This window comes from Sparus aurata, chromosome 12 (assembly GCF_900880675.1).
Source record: "Sparus aurata chromosome 12, fSpaAur1.1, whole genome shotgun sequence".
NCBI lineage: Eukaryota > Metazoa > Chordata > Actinopteri > Spariformes > Sparidae > Sparus > Sparus aurata.
In genome coordinates, this window is record NC_044198.1 from 2,501 (window position 1) to 26,486 (window position 23,986).

Here is a 23,986-nt window from a genome sequence, read left to right on the forward strand (position 1 = left end):
ACTTGTGTTTTGAAGAAAACATGTATGTAATGCTATGATCCTACCCTGTCACTTACGATACATAATGCAGAAACAAGTGATGGGGGCGGAGTGGCTGCGACAGAGACGTCTTGTTTTAGTGCCGTGCCAAAGGAGCTCGGATCAACTATTTTTCTTTTGGAACCCAAATGCAGCATTGCTGATGACGTTGCTAAAGGGAAATAAACATGGCGTCCGGACAGCAGTGGGTGTTGGTGGAAATGGTGCAAGCATTTTATGAGGTAAGATTATCCACGCTACAACTATGTCGAGTACAATCATTTTCTGATGAATCAATTTTCCGAACTTTTGTCTTCGGCTGTTTGTAAGCCAAACTATAAATATCTCAGTCAGGAAATAACTGTGGCCCCGGAAAGGTGTGTAACACCCGATCGCGTGTTGTGGTAGGCGCTTCCTCTGTGGTAATGATACCTATGGACAAGTCAAGTGAAGAGGCAAAGTAACAAGGAAGTTGGCTAATCCAATCCAAATGAAAATCCAAAACGTCGCTTATTGCTTGTTTTACAAGTAGAAATCAAAACTGAGTAACTGTACGAGTTGAAGCTTCGTAGCTATCCACTGAGCAACTTTCCGTTGAAAAGGCGTTTAAAAACGTCTGTCGTCACCGTTGAAAATACGCTCCCAATTGTTTCCGTAGTGAAAGTTATTTCACAGACCAATCAAAGACATTAAGTGTCTATATTTTATATATTATATTTCTTCAACCTGTGAAGTTTGCCCCACAAGTCATGGAGTAGGTGTCATGTACTGAACTTGCGCGTGCACTTTACAGGCGAAAGCGCAATGGCTTAGTTTACATTAGTGTATAAACTGCTCATATTATGATGCTTTATCAGAAATACACAGCCTATATAGTTCTAGATTTATGACATGTTATATGATGGATTAAATTCGTTGAAATTACGTCTTTGTGTAGATCAGATTTCACCTGCCAGTGCAATCTGAGTTTGCAGAAATACCATCATATTAATCACGGTTGTCTGTCATTCCAGCTATAAATTAATGTTATCAAAAATAATCACTGATTTCTGCGTTTTGTGGCACGTTGATGTTGTAACTGCATTTTAGATTGTTTGAAAAGATCTCAAAAAGATGCCCTACTCTTATAGACTGGAAATCATTCCAGTTTCAACTCAATTTCAATGTTGAAATCCCGCTTTTAGCTCACCGGGTAGTTTCAGAACTCTGGTATTAAAATCACTTCATAATCTTTTGTGATTGTCATCTGTTTATCATTAGTAATAATAAGTGCTTCAGTTGCTGGGTTTGTGTTTTTAAGAAATGCTGTAGTATAAATTAATGTTGACAGCTTAACAGTGATGTACTTGATTGGTTAATGACATTCCTCATTCTGGTTTATTGAGAGTAAGCTGAAACTGGGGTTCCTTTAGTTTTTACGACTGCTTTAGGTAGCAACATGCTACGTATTCTTGGCAGCCTTGTGTCAATCCATGAAAAATTCAGTGATGCTGCTCGGTACGCATCCGAAAGTCCGAAAGGACATTTAACTCGCTGTCCATGTGTCCATAGAGTGCAGTATATTTAATCCCAGATTATTTTACATTGTGAACCACAAATACATATTAAAATAATTCTAAAGGAATTTTAAAAACCTCTTTTTGTCAGCTTTTCTGCACAGAAATGAGTTGAGTATTCATTTAAGGGGAGACAGATGCTTGTGATGGGTTGGTCACAGCGTGAGTCATTATCGTGGCCCACTTGCAGGAGGGGTTGCCAACGGATTGACTTGGTGTGACCCAAAGCAATAGTCTAAAAATGGCAAAAACCTCTCTCCTTTCGGGCTCCTGAGAGTGCTGTTGGAGCAGGGCCTGCGCTAAACATTTTGGAGCCCTAGGTGAGATTAGGACTTAGTGCCCCTAAACGGCAGCTTTTCTCATTAACCACTATTTTGTGTGGTGAGTTGGATCTGTTTTAACTAGTGAGGCAGCTAATATGAAAATATAGGCTACTTATGGCTTCCTTTGTATAGAATTCCAATTTGAAATGTTATCCCTGAGCATTTCTGTAAGCTTCTATGTTTTGTGGCTCATCAACTTTCAGGGGCTCAGCAGTGTTTTTGCTTCAGATTTGTGATTTCATTTGTTCATTTGTTTAATTTCCAGCTAAACTTTCATCAAACATATAACCATGAATTGTGACAATTTGTCGGATATCACATGATCTAGTGTCATAACATTTTACAAAATTATTAGATTAGATTAGACTTTGTCCCTGACTTCTTTCCATTGTTGTCCCTTTTGCTTTTTCCAAGTCCAACATTCATTTATCAAGATGGAGACAAGCATGCACCGTGTGGTAGGGCTGAGTCGTCCTTAGAAATACCAAAAAATTATCTTAAAAAAGAGAAATATTGGAAAACAGCAGGTTAAATTTGAAAACTGAATCATACAGAACGTTAAAATGGGTCATATCAACAAAAGTTAAATGTTTGAATCTTTCTATGGGTGCAATATTATTATAGAATTGGACCGGGCGAGTGTGCAGCATGCACACACTCAAGTTCTCTTGTAGTTCATCTCTTAAAAATGTTGTGGTTGCACTTATTTCTCTCCGTTAATGACTCAGTAATTGCCTCTGCGAGAGCAACATGAAGTAGGTCACATGTTTGTGATTCTTTTAAGATGTCTACTGGAGAACTTTTATGCAGTGGCGCAGCGATCAACAACCACAAATGAGACCAGCTGACCTACTCACACCGCAGCATTCAACAACTTATACAAACTCCATGGCAAAGAATAAACTCTGTGTTGTCAGTCTTTATTACATCAAAATTTCTGGGCCTTGTCAGCATCTTGTACAACAATGGCTCCCCCAGCCCTAACAGTGCAACAGAGAGGCTGCCCTCAGTGGTGTACAGTGGTGTACTAAGTGGAAGTTGAATCGGGAATCTTTTGGAATCAGGAATCTTTTTTTAATCAAAAATCGATTCTGAATCAAATTAGGCACCAGAGAATAGCATTTGAATCAAACTGTGAGATTGCCAGAGATTCACGCTAATTTCGATAATTGAAATCAAATGCAATATCAAGGAAACAACCTATCCCCATCCTTAGGGCAATTTCCACACCTGGTGCACATCCGAACCTTTTATCTACATTGAGAGTAGAGAGAGTGTTGTGATGCTGAATTCAAGCATGTTACACCAGAAAATTTGCTGTCAACTCTTCTGTCACAGAAACATAATGTGTCTCATTTTCTCCAAATCACAATTTCTACAACTACTGTAAATGTAATTGTGAGAGTATATCTGATTCAGATGGGTATTTAATTGGGTATGTAGTCATAGTATAGCCCTCCTGGCCCAGCCCTGTTGCTACTGTCTGCTACACACACACAGAATGTGAAGAAATAAAGAATATCATTTTATTTGACCGTGTCGCTGTCTTAGGAAACGGACTGAGGGAAAAAACCCTCTCCCCTACTGACTACATTTCACAAGCTCAAACTATTCTTAGTTTTAGTCTCTTATGTCTTTAATTCTTATTTTACTTTTACATGTTGAGCAATTGAGGACATTGAAATCTTGAAACAGTTTACATTGTAAGAAATGGAGGCAGAGGAGCGCTGCGGTGCATAATGTTGTGTGCTGGTCTCAGTCCTATGATCGGACAGGACAGGTCCCTATCATTCTGATTGATAGGGGATGGGATGTGGGTGGGGGGGATTATTTATCTTTGGTGACATAACATAACATAACCTTTAATGGACTCCAGTAGCAGTATGTCTCCCCCTTAAGACAGACGAGGGCGAGAGTATAGTTTAACTTCATTAATTGTTGAAATTTCCAAACTCCTTAGCTCCATCTAGGGCTGGGCGATATGGCCTAAAAATTGAATCTCTGATTTTTTCACACCAAACTCGATTTACAATTTTAATCGATTTTTTTTTTCTTCTTGAGAACAAACTTCAAATTACAAAGAAATTATTAAAAGCATTGCTTTTATTTTAATGCTGATTTACAACAAATTTACCCTGCCACTGTAAACGGTGCAGCTTCAAACTCACTTGAAAAAATATATAAAAGTGCATCCTTTTGAAAAGACTGTCCCTTTTTTATAAAATGCTTTTGTAAACATAAATTTAACATGTCAGATTGCTTGCTATTAGAAAAACAGATCAGTTTCCATATTGGTATTGATAAAGTGTTAACATAACTTATAACTTATTTTGCAAAAGGTGCCTTTACTTACAAAAACGTATTTTGTATCCCTGAAGATATGCAAACTAAATTAAACATCTGCATGCATTGCATAGTAAACATCACATGTTGGTAGATGTACAGGACATGAGGTGTGTGCTTGCTGTCTGTTTTACACATTTTTGGCCAGGAATACGAGCGTGTCTGCCTCCTCTGGCTTGAGACATCATGCCCCGTTGTGGCTGCGTAACACAAACCTGGGGTCGAACATTTTCAGCATGCGGATGAACCTCCGGCTTTTCCACTGTATATACGAGCAGCATGTCTTTAGCAATATGCAACGTCACTGCATCTGTAACAGCTGTCCACCGGGACCCTTTCTTCTGATACGGGACACAATGATTAAATGATTCCGCTAATGTTGGCTGCTTTTTAGCGGGTATCTGTGGGCTGCAGCGGTCTGTACATCTCGTAGTGAACGACAAGTGTCCCACTGTGATCCAGGCGTCTGTTTGGGAGAAATAAATGGTTCGGTCCGCTGCCTTTAGTTACAACAGCCTTTGAACAAACTTTACAGCGGACGGTGGTTTGTTCGAGGTCCGACGCTACAAAACCAAGCTACTGACGAGACGGTGCCTTTTTAGGAACAAACTCTTTGCTGGCTGCATGTTGTGTTTGTTTTTTCTGTGGAAAGTCACTGCCGGGCGGGGCGAAGCCTACTGCTGCTGCAGCTGCATGCTGTTTCCTCTGGAGAGTGTCCTGTGTACTGTCCTGTTTATAACTACACATTGTAGTTTTTTATATTCTGGATCTTCCACCCTGTGATTAAACATCCTGCAATTTGACAATATGTCTCCTTTAGTGTCTTCCAGAAATTTCTTTTGAGCCGCGTTTATGACTTAAGGAGCCTTTTGGAGAATTGGGTCAGGGGACAAGTTTCCCCAGTTTGAATCCAAATGAACAATCTTAATCATCCTCTGCACGTCTCTGTCTTCCTCAGGCTCCTGCTTATCATCTGATTCTGGAGGGGATTCTCATACTGTGGATCATTAGACTTCTGTTCTCCAAGACCTACAAGCTTCATGAGACCTATAAACTGACAGAGAAGGTAAACTCTGCACAATTCAGTAAAAAAGGAAACACAAAAAAGGAGCAATAATGTTTGTATGCATGTGTCACCAAACAACTGTCACGTGGTTCAATATTACAGGAAAAAGAGGACCTGATTGAGGAGTGGCAGCCAGAGCCCCTTGCACCTCCTGTTTCCAAAGACCATCTCCACCTAAACTATGACTTGGTCACAGGGTAAAACACATAGGACACTTCTCTGGTTTATACACTCCTTTTTAAATCAGAATCAGAAATCCTTTAATGTCCCGCAGACGGGGACATTGTTTGTTGCAGCAGCGTCAGAATGTTACAAGAACAGAGCAATAGCAATGAAGGCTGAAGCCACATGTTCACAAGAACCAAGGGTCCAAGCAAGTGTTCTCACAGATGGCTCAGAGAAGCCATCATCTCACTCTGTGATGCAGTATTTATCTCAAAAGTTCTGAACAGAATTCATGTTGTAAACGGAGGAGCAGGCTTCACTCAACACTACACTGACATGCTTTGTCTTTCCAAAACTGAACTGAAAAGCTCAAGATTAATTTGCATTTGAGAACTTTTTAAAGATCTGATGTAGGAGTTTGGTCCCAGGTTTCTGGCATGTTAGTGATATCTGCTGAAGCCACAGGTGTGGAAATATTTTGAGCTCCCTGTGAGTTATGTCAACAAGATTCACATTGTCAGTTTGTAAGCTATGCTATGCGTGTGTAGCTTAGGTGTCCACAGGCAACATGACAAATATGGCAGGACTTGTTTGCAGCCAAGAAGTAGACCTAACTAAGGGGACAACACGTCAATACAGGCAATTCTTCCTTTCTCATTTAGAGCTTATCTTCCACAAAATTAACTTGCACTAAAGCAATTACTATCGCTGTAGGGGTATTTGTAACATCAGACATGCGAACTTATTCAGTGGTGGAAAACCCTGGATTTATGCGTTTAGCAATTAGCATGCTGGAACCACACTGCGAAATGCCAAGCAGGTTGCATTTTACCACAAAGGTGTTGCCCTCCATGTATAGTAATGTGAAGGAAAAAGTTATCGGAGAAGATTTGTCAGAAGTGTTGAGGGATGTAGTAGAAAAGCGCACACTACAGTTACAAAAAAGAGTTATGGTTGCATTTATATTGTTATTTAATTACTTAAATATGACAAGTGCTCAGTGTGGTCATCTCATGACACCATGTAGACCATCTTTTGAAATAACTAGGGCTGTCAAAGTTAATGCGTTAACGCAACATCCTCTTAATGCCGTTAATTAAAAAAAAAAAAATAATAGAAACGCGCATTGTTTGATTTACGGCCGTCGATGGCACCTGTAGTCTTGATCCAGAGGGTGGCAGAAGAATAAGAAAGGGAATCAGAAGAAGATGAAGCAGGGTTGGCGTTCGGGAAAAACACGGTGGACTGAAAAGTGAAAGTAAATGGAGAAAGGACTTATGTACGGCAAATTCACTTTCACTGCCAGATGGTTCAGTCGATAGGACAAAAGTTATCTGCACATACTGTCGACATGAAATGAGTTACCATTGAAGTACGTCGAGTCTCAAATATCATTTACAAGCCAAATACACGGCAGATGCAGAGAGCCCACCGCACCCCCTCGCCAAAAGCAGACATCACCATGTTTTGATCCCATTTAGGGTGAGGGGATATTTTTTGAGCCTTTCATTTTCCTGCATGATTTGAAGTGTTGAGTAAACATTTTCATAAAGCAAGCATATTTGCCCTTTCTTATGTTATTGAAAGTATTAAGAACATGAAAAAAATACATTACGGTACATTTAGAACAGAAAGAAATGTGCCAAATAAATTGCGATTAATTTGCGATTAATCGCGAGTTAACTATGGACAAAATGCGATTAAAAAAATTAATCGTTTGACAGCCTTAGAAATAGGGTTGGGCGGTATGAGCAAAATCTTATATCACGGTATGAGTCATTTCATATCACGGTAACGGTTTATATCGCGGTATGTTTTTTCTCCCCTGTAAATTCAATTAATGGCTTAAAATAATCATACTGTTGCATTTGATCATTTTCCTCTTTTATTTTTATTTGCTCACAGCAGCATAACATTAATGTAAAGAAAATGTGCGAACGCTCGTTCACGTCAGTCGGGGGGTTGGACGGACGGACGGTCATCAACTCCGTCACCCGGGGGACGGACGGACGCTCGTAGCCGTTAGCCGGGAGCTAACCGGGGGACGGACGGACGGTCATCAACTCCGTCACCCGGGGGACGGACGGACGCTCGTAGCCGTTAGCCGGGAGCTAACCGGGGGACGGACGGACGCTCGTCACCGTCACGCGCGGAGTATACCATCTGGGGAGAATCCTGCTTAGGCGGGAGGCAAAAATGCTTGGGCGCCGCGCCTAAGCCGTATAATGGCAGGGAAAACCCTGGATTGTTATCACCCCGGTAAAGCTGTTTCTTCTTCGTCGTGCTCATACAACCGCGCCGATCAGTCTGCTGCAGTGCCTGCAGTGCCCCGTGTGTTGAGGCAGTGTAACTACAGTGACTTAGAGAGATGCCGCAGACATCTGCTCTTTCTCCGGTATAAACGGTATTGCTAAATCTCTACCGGTGGACACTTTTATACCGTCACACGGTATAATACCGTCATACCGCCCAACCCTACTTAGAAATAACAATTAAAAACTAATAAGAACTAACCAATGATAAAACTAATGATCTTGGACTAGCCATGTGTGCTAAAAAAAAAAATAAACAACAAAAAAAAATAGACAACAAAAAGATTGAGAATCAAATTGAATCGAATCATGACCCTAAAATCAAATGGAGTTGAATCAGTCAAAATATGTACACACATGCATTTCAGTGTTCGTTATGTGTAGTAGAATCTCAGTGATTAAGCACTCATTTTAGGGGCACCACCTCCGAAGAGGAAAAATGAAATGAAATCAATAGTTTCAGTCAAATATCCAAAAGTGTGTCTTGACTAAAATTGATCTCCAGTCCAAAATAGTATACAAAACAATGACAGGGTTTTAAATACTAAATCCTAATTTAATGACTTATATGTAATCGTTATCAGACACAAATATTTACCGTGTTAAAGCAATCTAAATGATGATAATGAATTGGATGATGAATGGTGTATGGCTTCATGCAACATTAATGGGAAGTTTTGGGTTCAATTTGGCTATCAACAATAATTATTATCAAGGATAATTATTGATTAAATAATAAGATCCAATTTACATTAGATCACCTTGGGGCACCACCCTTGAAGAGGGGAAAAGATAGCCAGTTCACCAAATCAGTCTCAGAAAGGTACTTAACTGTCAGTTGGTAACTCTGAATAATAATCAACTTAATGACTACAACCCAAATTACCCTAACAGCTGTAATGATTGCAGGATTTTGGTGTTGTTGACAGAGTAGAGTGTGTGTGTGTGCGCGCGTGTGTGTGCGCGTGCGTGGGTGTGTGTATGTGCGCCTGGCAGAACAAAGAAACAATGGTGGTTCTCGCATCATGTGCTCACTGATATCACATGTGGGTGTGATATGCTCCAGGCTGAAGGGGGGAGTGTGTGTGTGTGTGATGTGATACCAGCTTAGAGAACAGGGCTAGTTGCATGCGAAGGCCCTGAGTCTGTATGAAGCATCATTCAACCAACGTCAAATCAGCTGTGTAGCAAAGCAAACTAGCAATAAACTGACTTGAGATCACAATAACAACCAAACAATGAACAAACACATAAATTGAACACATGTGCATTACATCAACCAGAGTTAAAAGTCATGTGCTTACCCATGCTATGCTATGCTGTGTGCTATCTAGGCCAGGTACAACGTCACTGGTCGTAGGGTTAGGGTTAGTAGTAGAAGAAAAGTAGCTGGCGGTTCCTTGGCTGATGAGCCAAGCAGGAGAAGGTTGGGATTCCAATGTTGAACAATTCTGTTCTTGCTGTTTGATGAAAGACGGATGGTGGAGGAACGTAGTCGCTCCTTTCCTTTGCAAGGATAGCAGTTCGGTGCTAACTTACTTCTTGTTCCTCGGATTGTGGAGTTACCTGGCAAGCTTTGCATCGCAGCTGCTGGTGCTAACTGAGCTGGAATACTAGCAGGACCCTGTGACGCTGCAGTGAGGAGAAGTTCATTGAGCCTGCTGGAAATGTAGCTTGCAAAACAAAACCGGAAACAAAAACGTAGACTTTTCATAATATCGTTAAGGACTTGTCTGTAGGCTGACCAAGTTTGAAGAGAATCTCTATACAGCTATAAAAATGGCTGACTTCCTATTGTGTTTACATTACTGGCCCAAGAGGTTTTTTTTAATCTGCTGATGCTCTGTCTACCTACCAAATTTCATGAATTTTAATCAAAGTTAAAGGGGGGTTTTTACTCATGAAAATGGTTAGAGTATGCTATTGAGCCAATTTCCTACAAAAGCCCAAGACCCATAGCAGATGTAAACTTTCATGGACTCGGACGTCTTTGCTTTTATTTTTTTGAGTTTTTGAGCACCTTCAGCCCCCGAAAATTGTGTTTGAGTTCTGAAAATAAAAACAACAAATAATAAACGTTTTTATTACAATTTCTGGCCTTGCTTGGGCCCACTGTTACTGTATGTTAAAATATGCTTAGTATTTAAACACTTTTCCATTACAGACCTCCCAGCCACAAAATCATACTCAACGGAAAAGAGTGCATTAACTTCGCATCATTTAACTTCCTGGGTCTCCTTGACCATGAACGGGTTAAGGTCAGTATTTTGTATTTAAGCTATTGATACCTGTAAGTGAAAAAATTCAGTCATTTCGACAGTGCAAAAATATCTGATGTATGAGTTTCACTTTTCTACTCCATTTTACAGGAAAAAGCTTTGGCATCACTAAAGAAATATGGTGTGGGAACTTGTGGTCCGAGAGGCTTCTATGGAACTTTTGGTGAGTCAAAAATTCTTGGAGTTATTTTTTCCACTACAATTAGTGGGCAATCAGGTTCTTATAATGGCACATCCACTAAAAATTGTGTTGATCCCTTTCCCACTTCCAACCAGCAAGGCAGCCTGCCTGTGATTTTTATCGAGGGCTTTATACTGTACATCACTGACGTCACATTTCAAGTTACGAATGCCCAATTTTCATAGCCAGGAAATCAAGCTTTTTCTGCCCTTTATTGTCAGCTCAGTACCCTCTAAACCAGTTATCAAAACACAAGAGGATATTATTTCAGTTAAATAAGAGACTGTGAAAAAAGTAATGTAAAATGTGAGATACATATTCCAGATGAAAGAGTAGATTGTAAAAACACTGTAAAAAAACGAAGTAGTATTTAATCTTTTTTTGTGGTAAGTCAAAATGTGTCTCTAGTTTCTGTCAACAGCATCAGATATTTATGAAAAAGCAATCATCAGACACCCACATGGTCAACAGTGTTGACATCCAGATCATCCCTAAATGGAGCCTTGAATATAATTTAGGCTCACAATAAATAATTATATATGGCTTTTAATGTTACATGTTAGCCTGTTTATTGGTAATATAAGTGATTTCTACTTTATTTCCTACAATGAATCCAATGACTACCACTATAAATGAATGTAGTTTCACTAGTTCAAAACTATTTTATGCAATTTCACCAAAATCGTATTAAATTGAATAAAAGTAACTTCATAGTCACTAACTGAATGGTAAGGTGCTGAACTTCCTCACAATCGAGTTCCACCTTTTTGCTCTGCCAGCATTATTTACAAACATAAAAAAATCAAGATTCCTGGTTCTAAGGCCCAGTGGGAGATCAACCCAGTATAGCCCAACCACTGTACTGAGTGGTCATGGTTAGGAATGTGAATATTATTGTGGCTGGTCTGAGCTTATCACAAGAATGTCTTTAGGTTTTAATGGTTTAAAACCTGCATCAACAATGTGTGTGTGCATGAAATAGAAACAAACAGAGATGCACTAGTGGTGGTCAAAAAATGCCACAGCATACCTTTTAGGGCACAGTGGTTGATAATGTATGGGATAATAATCATTTTTGAAATGGGTGTGTTTTTATTTAAAACCAGCATTACAAAAGTCTCCCTTATATAATCACTTTTTCACAGTTTTGCCTGGCAAAGAGGCATGATATTTCATGCAACCATGAATATGTTAAAATGCAAATTAAAAGTGACTTGATAGTTTGAACCGCTTTCTTCTGCCTCTTCCAGATGTTCACTTGGAGCTGGAGAGTCGTCTGGCCAAATTCATGAAAGCAGAAGAGGCTATCATCTATTCTTATGGCTTTGCAACCATTGCTAGTGCAATCCCTGCTTACTCAAAAAGAGGGGACATCATCTTTGTGTACGTTTCAGTTAATATACAGTATCACAAAAATACAAATACAAATACAAATACAATAAATGTCAATCAGGCTCAGTCACTTAAACATTCAATACAGAAAAACACATCAACATTGTGTAGCCTTTTTTAATTTGTATTTCCTAGTTTTGTGTTTTTAGTTTATTGTTGTGTTCTTGGTTGGGTGGTAAGGGATGAAGCAGCCTGCTTCTCCATCCAGAAGGGTCTTCAAGCATCCCGTAGCTTCATCAAATACTTCAAACACAACGACATGGACGATCTGGAGAGGCTGCTTAAGGAGCAGGAGCTGGAGGACCAGAAGGTTTGTACAAGGTTACTTAATTTGAGAAAAATAATTATTGGGGGTGGGTATCACAATGGGTCCCATGCTTTAATGCTTGTTAATGTTGAGTGATTGAATTGCAAATTATATTTTTTTATAATCCTGTTTTCACCCTGTCCTTTGAATTAATTCTGTATTTGTTGTTGTATTTCTTGTCAAAGTCTCATACACTTACATAATTTGTTTATTTTGCAGAATCCCCGTAAAGCTCGGGTGATCCGGAAATTCATTGTAGTGGAGGGACTGTACATCAACACTGCAGACATCTGTCCTCTCCCTGAATTGGTAAATAGAAAAAACAATGTGCCTCAAATGCAGCAATTTTTTATCAATAATAAATCTGAACTCCAGTATTCATAAAACGGCCAGGCTTATTGCTGTCAAGGAGCGTGTGGTTTACTGATCATCAACAGGAAGCTAACATATGTGCTATATCCTGAAAAAAACATTTGTCAAACTAACTGAAATCAGACAGACAGACTGCAGGTAGTGGGTAACAATCTGAACAATCTGGTTTTTACACTTTTTCCCTGGCTATGCTGCTTACAGGCAAACCTGAACCTGTCTATTTCCAGATGAAATGAATGAAACCGAATGTTGTATGAATATTTAGCATCACGTGACACATCCAAATCCAAATCGGCAGTACTGAACTGAACAAATTATGGAAATTCATTAATTTGGCATGACAATAAAAAACAGGATAAAATATATGACACTTCAACAAATCACAATTAATACCAGTTTTATCACGGTACCACAATCTTGCACAAATTACACAAATTATAGTAAACAACAGTGAAGAACAGTTGTGGAAACTCAGAAGGGAGGTAGAATGGTTGAAGTGACATACATAGTAGTTCAATGTCGGGGGCAGAGGTGCTTCTTTACCACTACTGATCTGCACCAGTATCACTACTGCATGACCTTGCCGTGATGCTGGGAAAAAATATGCAGTGAAACCAGTTGGCTCCACACCTCTAGATGTGGTTTTGCTGTCCAACCACATCTCTGTGATCGGCATCACACAGGCAAACAGGTATTAGTGCAGGCACCAAAGGTTTACTGTAAATTCATCTGTCCTTCACGTCTGCGTAAATTAGCAGACTAATGGTGAGGGAGTCAGGTTTTCGTTCTTTTCAGTATCTGCCTGATCCCGACTCCCTTTCCTTGTTATCATTTAGATTGTGTATGAAAATGGGTCCACAGATGGCTCTGTATAAAATTAACCCTGAAGCTGCCTTGGGCTATAAGTTGCATTATAGTAGGAATTCTGATGTATTGGATGCATTGGATGAGGCTTCCTGCAGTGTTTCCATGATTTAAGTACATGACTTAAATAAGCGCATAAAGTCAACAGATCAAGTCCAATAATTCGGGCAGCCATGGCTGTATCAAGCAATTGGTATCATAATCCAACAATAACAAACAGCAGGAAAAATAGATGTAAAACACACAGCGCTTATAATTTCTGTAATGTCATTGTCACTCTGCTGGAACTCAGGTGTGTTCAGGCATGTCATCGGCCATTGGGAAACAAGAGTGTGAATCTATAAAGATCATCCATGTGAGATTTACATGACTGATGTAGTTTTAGAGTTATTCTCTGTTTTTGGGCTCTGCTGGTGTGAAAAGGCCTCATTTAAGAACTTTGGCATTTATGAATAGGCCTCTGCATTGTGTGGACAATGTGGTGAGCTCCTTGCCCATGTTATCAATCAGACACCTGTGTCAGCTCAACAGAGGTCTAACAGCCCCTGTTCAATAAGTGTTAAAGACAAAAGATGCACAGCACATACTGTAAACCAGCGTGTCGATGCCTAACTGTTGTTGCGTTAATCAGTCACATGGAAAATGTATCTAATGTGGCATGATTCCATAGCTTTTATATTTCTAGATGTTGCTGCTCTTTTGCCCATTGATAGTCTTTGTGTTACATCCAGGTGAATCTGAAGTACAAGTACAAGGTTCGGATCTTTCTGGAAGAGAGCATGTCTTTTGGTGTATTGGGAGAACATGGCAGAGGAGTCACAGAACACTATGGGGTCAATGTGAGTACACTCAACTTTAATGAAGCTCAAATCGCCACAGTTAAAGATTAAGCAGCTGATTTTTAAACGTTTTGAGTAACACTTTTTTTGCTGGCAGCTCTGTAGTCTGTGTAAAATCTATCTGTTTGATTTTCCATATGAAAATGGAAAAAAGTCAATTGGATTCATTACATAAAAAAAAATCTTCCCAAACAAATCAATAAAGTCAAAAGTGATTGCTCATGTGGCACCTCCAATTGGTATGAATGCTGAAAACATTCAGCATCAAGGACAGCCTTTTACAGGAGTTTCTGTTCTGACATTTTTAGTGGCAAAAATATTCAAGGTAGGAAATCCATTATAACAAAAGTTAAACTGCACAGAAAGCAGCTTTGAATAAACAGGCTACGTTGCAACTGTCAGTTTGTCTGTTATTTCATATTCCAAAACCCATGCCAGACCAGAGTCCTGCACGGGTTCAGGTACCCGACGGGTGACCCGCACAATTTGGATGAAACGGGTGAAAAATAATGTCCTGTGTCGGACACGGGTGCGGATCGGGTCGGACGCCTAGAGAGCGCGGGTTGGGTTTTGCGATTGTAATTTTCATGGCATCAGGTGCAAAAAAAAAATAAAAAATCATTAGCGACACATCTACAAAAATATGCCTGCATTTCAAAATGATAAGCATGTACCGTATTGACTCGAATATAGGACAAGGTTTTTGCGATGAAAATTATGTGGATAAAGAGGGGTCGTCTTATAATCGGGGTCTAACCGTTGACACATGCTGATAGTTGTCTGGGTCGCCACATGACCGCAACGGCAGAGGGCGCCAGCTTATTGTAGAGACGTCACTGACACTGTGGCTGGGGTTATCTGTCAATCACAGCGGAGAAGAAGTGACAGGAGATGAAAAATGGAGAGACGCTGTGATTTTACGGAGCAAAGAGGATCAAGTGTGGCAAGTTAACAGACATCTGAGGCGGAGCTATGATGCTGATTTTAAGATAATGGTGATCAATGCAGCGGAGGCGCCAAACAACTGTCAGCCAGCCAAGAAATATGGAGTTACGGAGTATAACGTCCGAAGATGGCAGGCCCAAAAAGATTGTCTGAAAACGCTAACAGTAAGAGAAAAGCTTATCGTGGTCCTCTAAGCGCCCGCTTCCAAGAGACTGACAGGAGGGTATGTGAGTTTGTTATTGAGAAATGGAGCATGAGATGGCCAGGCCCTGGATAAGCGGAAGAAAATGGATGGATGGATGGATCATAGATACAGAATTTGTTAAGTAAAGAATGCAAGACTCCAATCAGCAAATGTGCTGCTAAAAGAAGGCTTGTTATGGTGTAAGAGGAAAAGGAGCACCTTCTAAACCTCTTCTCGCCCGCCTATACTTTGTGTAACACTGTAATATCATGCTGGAATAACAGAAGGCTTAGCCCAAATTTGTGTAGTCCATGTCAGGTTGAGTGCATGCTGTCATTAAAGCAAAAGGGGTACTTGCCAGCTACTCAATTATTCTGAAATTTATGTAAATGTTTCACATTTTTCTGTATGTATTTATCAATAAGAGCATGGTACTATTTCTACACCTTGCAGATAGATGACATTGACCTGATCAGTGCTAACATGGAGAATGCTGTGGCCTCTGTTGGAGGTTTCTGCTGTGGACGGTCCTTTGTCATCGACCATCAGGTAAAGACAATTATTGTGTGTATGTACTTTATTGATACATGTTCAATAAATAACTGTAAAGGTGTCTGCTCATTATGGTTGAGAAAAGGTATTATTAAATCAAGCTAATGAACTATATCACTGCTACACATAAAGCTTTGACATCAGTCTGAGAGATTCTGTCTTAAAATGCTCGTATTACCAAAAAAGTCACCAGGCATTTATAGTTTTGAAGTCGTACAAGTGTAACCAATAAAATGAGTAATGGCTATTTCCCATTTAGATGAGATTGCAAGCTATGCAAACTGCTTTTGACAAGTTACGTCCATATGTCCTCTGTAAGTAAATTTATTTAAGTTTAGAATGTTTTTAAGATGGTCTTTATCTATTGGTAGGTTTGGAGGTTTTGTGTTATCTGTGGCCACTTCTGTTGCACCTTATTGAAAAGCAATCTCAAGAGAAAAATTGCTATTTATCAATGTGTATTTACTTTACAAAGTCTGAACAAAGACATGGCAGTTCAGGGCTGAATTTGAAAGCTTCCGATAGGGAAATGATCAGACTGTAGCCAACCTTTTGAAAGGCAAGACGGATGCGATGTCCATACTACCTGTCCAGTCCTTTTTTTTGGCATACCCAGAGTGTATCCAAATGTTTTTTTAGGAAGTATGGACTATCAGCAGTGTGCTGATGTTAGAAAGAGCTGCAATATCTTCCTGTAATATGCAGTATATTCTGTTAGAGTATAATAACATTTATGTAGTGGGGACCTGTAGCAAAGGGGCCACAGGCAGGAATCGACTATGGGCTGCTGCTGAGTACAGGGGCAACCCGCTTAACCTGTTGTGCTACCTCGATTCCCACCTTAGTTCAACTCGTATTCAAATAGTTGACCATAATCTTCAAATGACTGCTTCAACAACTAATTAGAGATGGATGGATGGATCGATCGAAATGTTGTCCATGTAACAGGCCAATTTGCATCTTGTTCCTTGATTTGCTTAATTTCTTCAAAATTATACTACCAGTGTTTGAGTTATATGCTTTTCCACACCAATGCTGTTATAGATTTCAAAGCACTTTTCTCTATTTCATTTTCCACTATTATGTAATGTGCTAGTGTCAACTTATATTTTCTTTCTAGTTTGTAGTATTTTGTTCCTTTTTTTGGTGTGCAAAGATATTGGTTTAATTTTTCCTCCAAGAACAGCAAAATGGCAGGAGCGATCTCTCCATTAATGTTTTCTGTTTTTTTCTTGTCTGTCCAAAAATAGAGAAATTTGTCCAAAACAGCACACAGTTTTTACGCTTTGCAAAAATGAAATTTATTAAAATCAATGGATGTCAATGTCATGTAAGTCCATGCCAAGCGTCTCTTTAAAATACATCATCAACAAGAACATCAAATCCATGTTTCAAGGGAGGAGCCAATATTACAGGGCAGGGCAGGAGTTGGACATAGCAAGAGACCTGTGTGCAGGGAGGCTATGATAAGGACATAATAGCTGCAGTTTTTAAAAACGGGCTATTAATGGCCCATTTATCAACAGCGAGGGTACAACTGGGCATCTTTTCTTCACAATTCAGTGGGACTAAATTATATATAATTTACATGAAAGAAATAAACACTCAAATTTAGGAATGAAAGAGTCACTTGGCAACAACCACTCGTAGGTGCCATTCCACAGTGGATGATAGGGAATGGTACAGAAGTGATCTTTTGGTTTAAGTGGATTGCCAGGAAATAAACACTTTATTGATTCCGTATATACTTGGATCACAACATCAAGGTAGGTTACCTAAGGCAATGAAATCTTTTGTGCACAAGTCATATCAACAATATCTTAAAGTTGGATAGTTAATTGGTGACAAGGTTGAAAATCCAGAAGCTGAAGTGTGGCAGCTAATACAGGTGGCAACCTTAAGAAGTTCCAATTTTGAATGGCTTGACCGGAAAGCTTGGGCATCCCATGAGTTGACGACACATGGCTTTGTGAGAGCATCAGAACTTTTGTACTTAAATAGCTAGATCCGTTGGTTTAGAAGTGAATATGTAAACCATTTATTTTTCTTGATGAAATACTTAAAAGTGCAACATCATAGGACAAGACACCCTCAAATAGGTCATGGCCTAAACAAGGTGGGAGACCAGGCTGGCAAACATGAAAAGCTGTCAGAGCATTAAAAACAGAGTTTACCTTTATGCTTTTGTTGTCACGACTGTCTTCAGCTAGTAGCTCGTCAATAGCAGAATCGTAGACTCACTTTCAGGGATGTGCTGTGGACCACACACATTTGGATCATTCCCCTCAAGGCAAGGCAAGGCAAGTTTATTTGTATAGCACAATTCAGACACAAGGCAACTCAAAGTGCTTTACAGGCACACAGAAATTACATTAAAACCAAAAAACCTAAAACCAGTAAAAACATTAAGAAACAACCATCAAAACAAGTAGGCTAAAATAGAAAAGCTTTAAAAGAAACAAGACTGTAGAGTCAGAGTCATAATGCAGTTCAAAGACTTGAATTGCTTCAGTTAAAAGCAGTGGCAAAAAGAAATGTTTTAAGTCTTGATTTAAAAGAGGTGAGTGTTGGAGCAGACCTGCAATTTTCAGGGAGTTTGTTCCAAAGATGTGGCGCATAGGCATCTGGGGACTGAAAGCAGACCGGTACCTGACGATCTCAGAGGTCTGGATGGTTCATAATGCGGCAGCAAATCAGAAATTTATTTTGGCCTGAAACCATTCAATGCTTTATAAACCAACAACAGGATTTTGAAATCTGTTCTTTGATAGACAGGAAGCCAGTGTAAAGATCTAAGAACTGGAGTGATTTTTTGGTTCTTGTTAGGACTCGAGCAGCAGCGATCTGAATCAGCTGCAGCTGTCTGATGGAGTTTTTAGGGAGTCCTGTAAGGACACCATTACAGTAGTCGAGTCTGCTGAAGATAAATGCGTGAACAAGTTTCTCCAAATCCTGCTGAGACATAAGTCCTCTTATTCTGGATATATTCTTATGGTGATAGTAGGCTGACTTTGTAATTGTCTTAATATGGCTGCTGAAATTCATGTCTGAGTCCATAATTACACCGGGGTTTCTGGATTGGTCTGTATTTTTCAACATTACAGACTGTAGCTGAGCAGAGACTTGAAGTCGTTCTTCCTTGGATCCAAAAACAATTATTTCAGTCTTGTCTTTGTTTAACTAAAGAAAACTCTGACACATCCAATCATTGATTTGTTCAATGCATCTACTCAGGGTATGTATGGGATTTTAGTCCCCTGGTGATATGGTTATATAAATTTGTGTGTCATCTGCATAACTATGGTAGCAAATTTCATTGTTTTCTATTATCTGGGCCGGTATTCACAAAGACTTTTATCTTAACGTTAGGAGTACTCCTAAATCGGACTAAAAGTTTTTATGTAGGAGTCATTTCTTAAAAGTAATTCACAAAGCCGCTGAGACCTACTTTTAGTTATGAAAACAGTCAACTCCTAAACTAGAGGTAACTCTCGCACTTAGGAGCGGTGACAACGGTGATTGGTTGTTGAGTGACAGGGCAGCCCATTGAAAAGTCATTTAGGCTACGCAATGCATGAAGTGAAAATAAGGAAGTTGCCTACAAGCCCATGACAAAGCCTATGAAAAGATATTGGATAAAGAAATGTATTTATGAAGAGAATTAAGTGCCCCCCCCCCCCCCCCCCAAACAAAAACGCTTTGGGCATAAATGACAAATTAGAAGATTGCGATGAAAAATGTGAATTGCCAATAAAAGTGGCATTTGCTCGAAAAGTTGCGTCAAACCACTCTCCATTAAAATTCAGGAATCGTGTGTTGATCCGGGCCATTTCGCAACAATGACCAGTATATTGTAACATGCGTCAAAGACAATTTGTGGCGCGCAGGTGGTCGAGTGGTTAGAGCGCATGCCATAAACGCAGCCGACCCCGGTTCGATTCCGGCCCGAGGTCCTTTGCTGCATGTCACATCCCCCTCTCTCTCCCATATTTCCTATCTGTCTACTGCTTAATAAAGGTGTCTATGCCAAAAAAAAAAAAAAAAGACAATTTGTGTATTGATGGAATGCAACTTTTTCCGATTGACAAAAGCCCTATTCGCACGGGACTAGTATAACCTGGGGACCTCCAGTAATTTGTTATAATTGCAGAGGTCATCTGTGATCCTGTGCGAATCTGCCATGTCCGTAATTTGTAAAGTAAAAATTCCACCGCAAATTACCTACCATATTTCGACAAACATAGAGGTCATTTGATAATATTAGTCCCGTGCGAATCGGCATCTCTGTGATTTGGGGTTGTTTTTTGTTTTTCTTAAGGTTTTTTGTGTTTTTCACACCTTTTTTTTCTGCCTTTTTCCCGGTCGAGAATTATGAAGGCTGCGTTGGCAATTACAAATGACAGTTTTGACAGCATTTTGGGTGCAAATTCAGGAGGCTCATCAGAAGAGCAAAATCTCGAAAGATGATAAAATGGATTACATGCATGGCAGCATGCGGTAAGGAACATTTTTCCATCTTTCAACAGGCTCACCAGTTATTATATTAAAAATATCCATATCTAACCGTTGTGCTGCTCCAGTAAGGGCTCCGGTGCAACAATGTCAGTAAATTCGAGTTAAAACACAGACTTCGCTTATCCTGTGCGAATGCGCCGCACGAAACACAGACTTGGTGGGATAATTTCTAAATCACTTGAGGTCCCCAGGTAATACTAGTCCTGTGCGAAGAGCTGCATTTTCCCCTCAGCCAAATACCGGAGTGTTGCCAAACATTTTAACTCAGGCGTTATTGGATTGTTTCAGTTGGTTGGGAACGTTATTACGTCCCTCACCAACTCAACCACAACTTCAATCCCTTAGCGGTCCATCCAACATCGTTTTAATAATTCCCTGTCATTTAGCGTCTCCAAAACATTTGGCTGTGACCAGGTCTTAGCGAGTTAGGAGTCCTCTGGACTACTTCTAAGGTCTCCCAGACTTAGGTGCTACTTTTAGGCTTAAAATGTTTTGTGAGTAATTTTTCAAAAATTAGGAGTCCTAAAGTTACGACTGACACGCCCATTATTTTTAGGAGTTGCTCCTAAATTTGCCTGTTGAGAGTTACTTTTAGCCTTAAGATTCTTTGTGAATATGGGCCCTGAGCTAGAGGGAGCATGTAAATGTTGAATAGTAGAGGCCCCAGAATGGAGCCCTGGGGTACTCCGCTTGTCATTTTCATCCGTTCAGATGTGTAATCACCAATAGACACAAAGTAATCTCTCTCATTTAAATAAGATTTAACCCACTTTAGTGTTGTACCAGAGAGTCCAACCCAGTTTTCCAGTCAGTCCAGTAGTATATTATGGTCAACTGTGTCAAACGCAGCACTGAGATCCAGTAATACTAAGACTGAGATTTTCCGCTGTCTGTGTTTGAATGAATGTCGTTGAGGACCTTAACAAGAGCCGTCTCAGTGCTGTGATGTGGTCGAAATCCTGATTGGAAAACATCAAAACAGCCATTTATTATTAAGTAATTGTTCAGCTGTTGAAAAACGGCTTTTTCAATTATTTTACTTAAAATTGGGAGGTTTGAAATGGGCCTATAGTTATTCATTACTGATGTGTCTAGAGTTCTCTTCTTCAGGAGTGGTTTAATGGCTGCAGTCTTAAGAGAAGAGACGTGTTAACAATCTGTAGCAGATGTGGAATCATGCAGTCTGAAACTTTTTTGAAGAACCCTGCTGGTAAAATATCCAGGCTGCAGGAGGAAGATTTCAAATGCTGTATAATGTCTTGCAGGCTTTTGTCATTGATTGGATCAAATTGTGTCATGGTGTTAGAGTTGGGTTTAGGTGGACAAAACGACAACACACCTCCTGTTCCTGGTAGAGTGGCACTGACCGCTTGTCTAATGTTCTGAATTTTGGCATTGAAGAATGATACAAATTCATTACAGGCCCTGGTAGACAGATGTTCAGAGGCTACTGGCACAGGAGGGTTTGTTAGCCTGTCGACAGTAGCAAACAAGGCACAAGCATTATTTTTGTTCTTGGTGATAATGTCTGAGAAGAAGGACTGCCTTGACTTTTTCAATTCTAAATTAAAAATGTAAAGTCTCTCTTTATAAAAGTCAAAATGAACCTGGAGATTTGTTTTTCGCCCTGAAACTCGTTTTGCGTGATTTCACAGTACCTGCAAAAGTAGTGAGAGCAACTAATGTTTTTAGTAAACCCACCAATGCTGTGTGAACTCAAATTATCACATGCAATACAATACAGAGCCCCTTTGATTGTTTCCCCAGCCACAGCTACTCCATTTTCCTCTAAATCTTTTAAATCCACCAGCATTTCTGAGAAAACTGTAGCACTTTCAAATTATTTTAGGTCATTCTCACCACACAATAAGACACGCGACATGTGATCAGTATTGGACCACAAATGAGCAGTTAAATTAGCCACAGAAAGATAAACTGCAACAACTTCTTGTTTTTTCTTAGCAGAGCTGAGGGGATTGACAATTTTCCAAAAGCATCCTGGTACAGAATTAGCTTCAGGCATCCTGGATGTACAATAAAGAACTGGTTGGACTTATAGTTCTGTCCATTTCTTATGTCACTGAGTCTGTTTCACAAGACTTGTGACGCTGAATTCTTCCATAACATTGATGCTAATAACTTACCTAATGTTTGTGTCACAAGTAGTAATGTAGTAAGTAATAAACAAACTGTTGTGTCATATTTTCATCATGTCTTAATGTTACTTTTTTAGGTTCTATGTATTTGAACATCTTTTTGAATGTCTGAGCTCTTGAATACGATGTTCTGAGTGGTCCCTGATGACAGACAGAGAACTGATCTGAATTCTTCACACAATCACAGATTTTAGTCATGGCATCATCTGTTAAACTCATGCACACTTTGCATCTCTTCAACAAGTGTCTGTAGTGTTGATGCTGGAAAAAGGAGCTGCCCTTGCCATTTTAGGTAGAATAAACATACATTAAATTCTGTGGCAATTCAGTGCTTTCATATGTTGTTGCATCAGTTGAGCTCTAAGAAGCATCTCCTTATGCATTGACAGCAGAAGACTGACAAATATTTTCCCTGTACGTGTTACTGATGCTATCCACTGAACATGCTCTATGTTTCCTGGACATATGAGCAGTAAATAATGATTTTACAGTGAACGTATTTTTTTACAACCGGTCACTGGACATGCCACAAGTCGCCCATCCACCAGATGATCTTTTAAATGGGGAAAAGAGATCTTTCACTGTATGAAATTGGAGCTAACACTGTAAAATGGCACATTTTAAATCCGTAACAATGGTGCTAATAGTAGCAGAGGGTATGGGTACATTGTGAACCCGATAGAAATGTGCTTTAAAAGCTGCGTAACTACTAAATGTCCGCGTGCAGTCATTGCTGGCACATTTGAAAATGTTTGAAGCATTTTGCTGCAAATTGGCAGGTAATCATTTTTAGAAAGCTAACAAAACCACCCTTTTTTGTTTTTTAAAGCTTTTACCCTTTCCGGAAGACACTGCATTAACCACAGCTTCTCATCAGAGATGTAAACAATGAACAGAAATATGTAAGCATCAAGCATGAAACCCGCCAAACTAACTTACCCCCATTCAGTCAGCCTTGCTATTATGACTGCAAAATAAACCCTCGGTCACAAACTGAGGCGAGTATTTTTCTGACAACAAACGGTTGAGTATTCCAAGTTTTAAGAAAATAAACTGTTAGCAAACCTGTGCTACATGTCGTGATCCTTCACACCATACGTACAGCTCCATGCGCCAGCAGACTGAGCGGCGGACACTGGCCAGTCGTGAACTTCAACACGCTGGGCAGTCCAGTGATAATTGGTCCAATGAGAGAAAAGAGTCAAACTCTGCTGTTCAGTAATTGGATGGTGGGAGCTCATCTTTAAAATTCAAGCAGTCATTATTTCGTGGGGATAAAAATCATTAGGTTTCCTAAATCGTGACAAATTTGACTCGTTTTGTTATTGAAAGCAGTAAAAACACTCCTACTGACATTCCTTAAATCTGAATTTGAAGCCTGACTTTATGAAGTGTCCCAGAATGGAAATAATTAAATGTTTTATTATTATTATTGATATACTCAATAGTTATAATGAAATCTACCATTCAAAAATGTTGTTGCAGCCCCACTCTCAATAAAATGAATGCAAATAGTTATGGCAATAATAAAGCATGATTGTGAATGTTGTGATATATTCCCAAGTGTTAAACCTAAGGAAAACACACTCTGAAACATTAAGGAACAACAATTAATTG

The 23,986-nt window shown here is 39.6% G+C and overlaps 1 protein-coding gene across 1 annotated transcript in view; it reads left to right on the forward strand.

Annotated features, from left to right (window-relative positions):
- Positions 1–148: 148 nt before the first annotated feature.
- sptlc1 (serine palmitoyltransferase, long chain base subunit 1) overlaps positions 149–23,986 on the forward strand; it is a 29,137-nt gene continuing 5,299 nt past the window's right edge. Inside the window, exons 1-10 of the mRNA XM_030436030.1 lie at positions 149–260; positions 5,199–5,306; positions 5,409–5,503; positions 9,948–10,041; positions 10,153–10,225; positions 11,494–11,626; positions 11,816–11,945; positions 12,162–12,251; positions 13,910–14,017; positions 15,600–15,695. Coding sequence (XP_030291890.1) covers positions 207–260; positions 5,199–5,306; positions 5,409–5,503; positions 9,948–10,041; positions 10,153–10,225; positions 11,494–11,626; positions 11,816–11,945; positions 12,162–12,251; positions 13,910–14,017; positions 15,600–15,695 — 981 coding nt within the window. The 5' untranslated portion in view covers positions 149–206. The remainder of the gene's footprint in view (positions 261–5,198; positions 5,307–5,408; positions 5,504–9,947; positions 10,042–10,152; positions 10,226–11,493; positions 11,627–11,815; positions 11,946–12,161; positions 12,252–13,909; positions 14,018–15,599; positions 15,696–23,986) is intronic.